Source organism: Prunus mume, linkage group LG4 (assembly GCF_029339155.1).
Source record: "Prunus mume cultivar Tortuosa linkage group LG4, ASM2933915v1, whole genome shotgun sequence".
Lineage (NCBI taxonomy): Eukaryota > Viridiplantae > Streptophyta > Magnoliopsida > Rosales > Rosaceae > Prunus > Prunus mume.
In genome coordinates, this window is record NC_142701.1 from 25,867,994 (window position 1) to 25,875,356 (window position 7,363).

Genomic DNA, 7,363 nt, shown 5'->3' on the forward strand with positions numbered 1-7,363 from the left:
AGCCAATCCAACATATCATTGGTCCTTTGGGGTGACACTGATTAATTGTAAATGAAATATAGGTTGTGAAGAACATGGAAAAGTGAAAAGAAGAAGAAAAGAAGTGAGTTTAATGTTCCATACGATGCTACTTTTCAATTCTTGGTTCACTTTCTGCATGCCCTGGTTGACCTCACACGGTGCTCTTGATCTTGTCACTAGTCATTGATTTGGATATTTGCCTTTACACTTTTGTATGTGTTTGTTAATATGTGCACGGAAAAGAGTGAAAGAGAGAGAGAGGGACGTAATATTTACTAAAGGAAAGATAATGGGAATTTTTTTTGCGTAATTAAGATTCCATAAAAAGTTGGAAAAAAAAATACAATCTTATTTTTATGCATGAGACGTATGAAGTCAAGAAAAAAAGAAAAAGAAAATTGCTTTGGGGTGAGAATCCGAGAAACCAACTTTGCCATTTTAAAGCAAACTTTTCCATCTCACCTATTATCATTTTGTCTTTTCACTTCTCAACTACGAATGGACTTTCATGAAGCTGATCTTGAACCGCCAAGTATGAATACTTTCGTTTAAGAGAATATTTTTGGTGTAGAAAGTCTCAAATTCAGGATCTTCCATTGCACAAATTTCCTAAGCAAACTTTTCCATCTCACCTACTATCATTTTGTCTTTTCACTTCTCAACCCTAACTACCAGTGGACTTGACCAAAACGAACCCAACTACCAACGGACTTTACCAAAACGAACCCAACTACCACATGCTATTTTTAAACAAAAAATTTAAAGTTCAAGTTATAACTTCGTTCCCAAGTAGCGGGAAAGTTCTTTTCCATCTTCAAGAAGGAAATAAAACCTTAACCATTCAGTTTCATCACTGTAAAAGATAAAGAGATTTCGTATGATGTTGTATACACTGGCGGACTCAATAATTTTTCGGAAAAAGGGCAATTTTTAAAACGCTAAAAGCTAAAAAAAAAAAAAAAAAAAAAACTTAGAATTTGAACAATACTAATGTCATTTATAATTCATAGAAAAAAAATATTACATTACAATTAAGTTACAATTGTTCACCACGAGCTTCCATATTATGAAAACAATGACAATATTAATACAAACTTGGTTCCTTTCTTTTTTTTTTTAAAATAATACAATTTTATACATACTTGATCGATATTAACGTTGCAGACTTGATAGACAATTAATTTTGCAGCCCTACAAATTTATGCAAGGACAATCCTTATTTAAGGCCCAATTTGTTTTTCATCCAATGACCCAATTGATTTATCATATACTAAATAGCATGTAGGAATTGCAGTCGCACTCACATGTTTATTCCTCTCTTTTTTTTGGGCAACATGACATCGTTTTGCTCATAACTTAAAAAACAAAAGGACAGCAACTGTGATGTGCATGCAGCAAAAGAAAGAAACCCAGCAAGTTTGCTTAAGCTTTTTTTCAAACACTTGGAGTGCAACAGCAACCAGAGCAGAGGTGCAACTCCAGTAGCTTTAATGGAGATTTCCGGAGACCAGAGATGCATGTGCACCTCCTTGCACCTGCATAGGTTCACCAGTGGTCGTATAAGCTCTTTCTATATGAATTTTAGCTTTGTTTTAAATAATCTCATTATGTTTACGGAATAAAATTGTCACGCCCCAAAATCAGACCAAATTCACTGAAAGAACAATTAAGTCAAACTCATTAACTTACTCAATTAGCACTACTAAGAACTAAACATAAACACTTCCATTGGTGTTTCCAATAGTACAAGTTTAAAACATAAACTTCATAGCTTTTACTTAGAAGGATACAAGAGGTTAACAAAATATTTACTTTCCAAAATATTATTTAAGACACGATTCTTTTACCAGATACTTTAATAGGATAACATCAGCTATCAACATACAATAATATAAGATCAGTCTCATAATTATTTTTTCTTATAATTGAATTATCTTTTATTGTTGATTCCGTAGGCCATGCTAAAAGTAGAGGCAGAAGGAGGAGGGCAGAGGGAAAGCTGTGTTTTCTTTTTACTTGCGAGTTGCTTCCCATTACAACTTGGCTCTACCTGCCTAACCTAATATCATAAAAAGGAAGAATATATCAAAATTATTGGTAAGCCCTTTCGTCTTATTTAATTTATAACACAAATAATTGACCTCCTATATTTATTATTTGTGTACCCGTATGGACCACAAGCTAAATTAATTCTAGCTATAAAAACCCCCCGTATCACCATCTATGTTAATAGAGTAGTCATGGTCAGTAGGCTCCACCACCCAGTATTTCTTTGACAAAAAAGGCTGAATCTCCAGCTGCTGTATGTATACACACCTAACTTCTCCGATCCTTTTTTTTTACACCCCCGTGAAGTCAGAATAGAAAATTGAAGTAGGGCCTTGTTATAAGTAGGAAGAAGAATGGTATGATCAGTTGTTCACGCTCGAATGAATCTTAGTAATGAAATTATTACGTGTGAATTTATTTTCACCATTTATACATATATGATTTACAATACATCAACGGACAAAATCAACCTACATGCACATAATGTGTAGTTTTTTTTTTAATGAGCACATAACCTTCTTGACCACCGCACTAAGTTTTTTTTTTCAAATGGAAAACATTGTTGGCATGGCCTTGTGGAGTCATAGCATATAATATATGGTTATTTGGAACTTCGCACTCCACGTGTGGACAGGACGAAGTCCATACCCGCTTTTCACATTGAATTACATGCTTCTATAATTTATACAACAATTCCAAGAGATTATTTTATGGCGATGTTTATGGAAAGCATGCAATGCAAACCTCATGCTTTGCCTTGGAACAAAACCAAAGGGAGGGGAGTGACAATAAATATATTGTGGTCAAAAGGCTGTGGAAAGCATGCTCTGCTTACAGCATGTTGTGTGTGAAACGGCCCGCTGATTTAGACCAAGTAGGTGCTGCTGGGGGACATATAAATTATAATCCAATTAAAAACGATACAATTGCAACCTTCCATATAATATATAATTTCAGTTAAGTTATTATCTTTTGTGGACTTATTAAAAAAAGAAAGGAGGAAAGAAATCTTCTGTTCACACAGCAAAACAAGAAAGAAAGAGTCTTTATCTTTTCTTGGTTTTGTCAGTATAAATATGACTCAAGTCGCTCTCTCACCTCTAGGATAGAGAAAGTCCTCCAAAACGTGGCAGACAGTCAGAGACCACAGACCGCGTAGTGTTTATTTACTTTATTCCTTCTTTTTTTTGGTTCAATGGGTTAGCCTCAGCAGCACAATACACACTGCTCAAATCCTTTATTTAAGCCCAAACCGACATGCCAACCCTACATATCCATTCTCTCTCTCTCTCTCTCTCTCTCTCTCTCTCTCTCTCTCTCAACATTTTCAACTCTGTTTCCAACTCATTTCAGACAGACGCAAGTTCAATCTGCATGCTGGGTTTTCCTGTGAGCTCAAAGCAGCTAGCGATGCACTGTTGACAGCAAAGCTCATATATCTCTACCAAGTAATTTTCTTCAACTAACTAGAAAACATGCAGCTTTATCTGTTCAATTTCTTCTTCTTGTTGCTGTTGCTGTGTTTCTCTGTGTCCATATATACTGTATCTAGTTTGAGCTCTGATGGGTTAGCTTTGTTGTCACTCTCCAAGCATTGGACCTCTGTCCCTGCTTCCATATCCTCAAGCTGGAGTGCTTCTGATGCCACTCCATGCCAATGGGTTGGAATAGAATGTGACAATGCCCACAATGTGGTTGCCTTGAACCTCACTGGTTATGGAATTTCTGGTCAACTGGGACCTGAAGTTGGCAGCTTTAGGCACTTGCAGACTCTTGATTTGAGTGTCAACAATTTTTCTGGCAAAATCCCAAAAGAATTGGCCAATTGTAGTCTTCTTGAAAACTTGGACTTGTATACAAATGGCTTTTCTGGTGCAATACCTGAATCCTTGTTTGCAATTCCTGCCTTAGCTTATGTACATCTGTATACTAACAGTTTAAATGGTTCCATCTCTGGAAATATTGGGAATATGAGTGAGCTTGTGCATCTGTATTTGTATGAGAATCAGTTTTCAGGAGTGATTCCTTCATCCATTGGAAACTGTAGTAAATTGCAGGAGTTGTTTTTGGGTCACAACCAGTTGACAGGAGAGCTTCCTAAGAGTCTAAACAGCCTTGATAATCTGGCATATCTAGATGTAGCTAACAATAGTCTTGAGGGTAGCATTCCTTTGGGTTCAGGTACTTGCAAGAATTTAATTTACTTGGATTTGTCATACAATAAGTTCAGTGGAGGCCTTCCACCAGGACTTGGAAATTGTAGTAATTTAACACAATTTTCTGCTGTGGGTAGCAACTTAGAGGGTACTATTCCATCTTCCTTTGGCCAACTCAAGTACCTTTCAGTCCTGTACCTTCCTCTAAATCATTTGTCTGGAAAAATACCTCCTGAACTTGGCAAGTGTGAATCCTTGAAGAAACTACACTTGTATAAGAACCAACTAGTGGGAGAAATTCCTGGTGAATTGGGAATGCTGACTCAATTAGAGGACCTTGAATTATTTGAGAACCGGTTAACTGGTGAAATTCCAGTTAGCATATGGAAAATTCAAAGTCTTCAGCATATCCTTGTGTACAATAATAGCCTCACTGGGGAGCTGCCTGTAGTGATGACTGAGCTGAAGCAGCTAAAAAATATATCATTGTTCAACAACCTGTTTTTTGGAGTAATACCCCAAAGTTTGGGGATTAACAGCAGTTTGTGGCAGTTGGATTTTACCAATAACAAGTTCACTGGTAAAATCCCTCCAAATCTTTGCCATGGAAAGCATTTAAGAGTGTTGAATCTGGGTTTCAATCGATTTCAAGGCACCATACCTTCAGATGTTGGAAATTGCTCTACTCTTTGGAGGTTGAAACTGGAACAGAACAACCTCATTGGGGTTCTTCCACAGTTTGCAAAAAATTCAAGCCTTTCATATGTGGACATCAGCAACAATGAGATTAGTGGAGAAATTCCATCAAGCTTGGGAAACTGTAGCAATCTCACAGCCATCAATTTGTCCATGAACAATTTAACAGGAGTTATACCCCAGGAGCTAGGGAGTCTTGCAGAACTTGGTTCTTTGATTCTTTTCAAAAACAATTTGGTTGGTCCTCTGCCTCCTCACCTATCAAATTGTACCAAAATGGATAAGTTTGATGTGGGATCAAATTTGTTGAATGGCTCCATTCCATCGAGTTTGAGAAGTTGGACAGGTTTATCAACGCTGATTTTAAGTGACAACAGTTTTACTGGCGGTGTTCCACCTTTCTTGTCGGAGTTTGAAAAGCTTTCAGAGCTACAACTTGGTGGAAATTTTTTGGGAGGTGCCATTCCCTCATCAATTGGAGCATTGGTTAGTATGTTTTATGCATTGAATCTTAGCAATAATGCATTGACAGGTCGGATTCCTTCAGAGCTTGGGAAGTTGACAAGACTACAACGACTAGATCTATCTCATAACAATTTGATAGGGACTCTAAAAGCTCTTGATTATATGAATTCATTGATTGAGGTTGATGTTTCAGACAATAACTTCACAGGTGCAGTACCGGAGACATTGATGAACCTTTTGGACTCATCCCCATTATCATTTTTGGGCAATCCCTTCCTATGTGTCAATTACCCTCCATCATGTGGCTCAACTTGTGCAAGAAGAAGCAACAGTTTTAAGCCATGCAACAGTCAATCAAGCAAGCATAGAGGTCTTAGTAAAGTGGCAATTGCATTTGTATCCCTGGGATCTTCATTATTCGTTGTTTTTGTGCTTTATGTACTGGTTTATATGTTTCTCTTGCGTGAAAAGACAAAGCAGGAACTTGAGATCTCTGCTCAAGAGGGGCCATCTGCCTTACTCAACAAAGTATTGGAGGCTACAGCGAACCTTAATGGTCAGTATATCATTGGGAAAGGAGCCCATGGAACTGTCTATAAGGCCTCTTTGGCTCCAGACAAAGATTATGCTGTCAAGAAGCTTCTATTTGCGGGGCATGAAGGAACGCGTTTGAGCATGGTTAGAGAAATTCAAACGCTCGGGACGATTAGGCATCGGAATCTGGTTAAATTGGAAGACTTCTGGTTAAGAAGGGACCACGGTTTAATCCTGTATAGGTACATGCAAAATGGGAGCCTTCATGATGTTTTGCATGAAATTAAACCCCCACCAACTCTTGAGTGGAGTGTCCGCTATAGGATAGCACTTGGAACTGCATACGGGTTGGAGTATCTCCATTATGATTGTGACCCCCCTATAGTTCATCGAGATGTCAAACCAATGAACATCCTCTTAGACGCTGATATGGAGCCTCATATTGCTGATTTTGGTATTGCTAAACTTCTGGATCAGTCTTCTGCATCAACGGCGTCCACTGCAGTTGTGGGAACAACTGGATATATTGCACCAGGTAAGTCTTCTAGTTTCATTTTCATCAACAATGTTTCTATATTCAGGTACAATGAACTAAACTATTTGGCATGTTTTGTGACAGAAAATGCATTTAGACCAGCAAAGAGCGTGGAATCTGATGTGTACAGTTATGGGGTTGTTCTACTTGAGCTGATAACTAGAAAGAAGGCATTGGATCCATCATTTGTGGAGCAAACTGACATTGTAGGATGGGTTAGGTCAGTGTGGAGCAACACAGAAGAAATTGATCAAATTGTTGATTCAAGCCTTAAGGAGGAATTTCTGGATTCAAGTATTATGGACCAAGTTGTTGATGTGCTTATGGTGGCATTCAGATGTACTGATAAAGATCCTAGAAAGAGGCCGACGATGAGAGATGTTGTGAAGCAATTATTAGATGCAAATCCCCAAGTGAGAAGCATAAAAGGCTAGCTCTTGAATCTTCTGAATGGGTTGTTCTAACTGGTATGCTTTTTCTACTGTACACTAGGTTTAGTCCTACTTGATAGTGTTGCATCCATATGTAATTATGAGGGAAATGACTTCAAAGCATCCTGTCTATCTCTCACACACACAGTTGCTGGAACATTGAAGTCAGTCGCCCAGCCTCGGAAGCTGAGATAGGAAATTCCCATGCTGTAGCCTGTTGCTTGTTGCTTCTATACGTAACATGTGTACTGGCCTGCTATTGACCCCTGATAAGATCCTCTGCCTATGCAATTTTTGCTACGCTAGTTAGCTCGCTTGCCAGCAGTATAGCTTTCTTAGTTTATCATAATAACCATATTAGTGATTTGAGTCAGAAAGATAACTTCTTGAGGTCTATGAGATTAGTCCGATCACTTGTTAAATGTTAAAATGTTTAGAGACATTAAGACATGAATGATAAGGATCTTTTCAAGCTT

General features: G+C 37.9%; 1 protein-coding gene across 2 annotated transcripts; it reads left to right on the forward strand.

Annotated features, from left to right (window-relative positions):
• The first annotated feature begins 3,351 nt into the window (after window positions 1–3,351).
• On the forward strand, window positions 3,352–7,363 carry LOC103328733 (uncharacterized). 2 transcript variants are annotated; one of them, XM_089051048.1, is made up of 3 exons: window positions 3,352–6,456; window positions 6,541–6,923; window positions 7,036–7,363. In XM_089051048.1, exons 1-2 carry the CDS (start codon window positions 3,546–3,548, stop codon window positions 6,888–6,890), a joined length of 3,261 nt encoding a protein of 1,086 aa, XP_088907174.1. In that variant the 5' UTR covers window positions 3,352–3,545; the 3' UTR covers window positions 6,891–6,923; window positions 7,036–7,363. The 2 variants fall into 2 exon arrangements, with proteins under 2 accessions (XP_088907174.1, XP_008229366.2); XM_008231144.2 differs by having other exon boundaries at window positions 6,541–7,363.

Bases quoted from the DNA above. Each gene is read 5' to 3' on its own strand.
- LOC103328733 (XM_008231144.2), top strand. From the start codon at position 3,546: ATGCAGCTTTATCTGTTCAATTTCTTCTTCTTGTTGCTGTTGCTGTGT. The intron at 6,457-6,540 runs GTAAGTCTTCTA...GTTTTGTGACAG, and splicing joins AACTGGATATATTGCACCAG to AAAATGCATTTAGACCAGCA.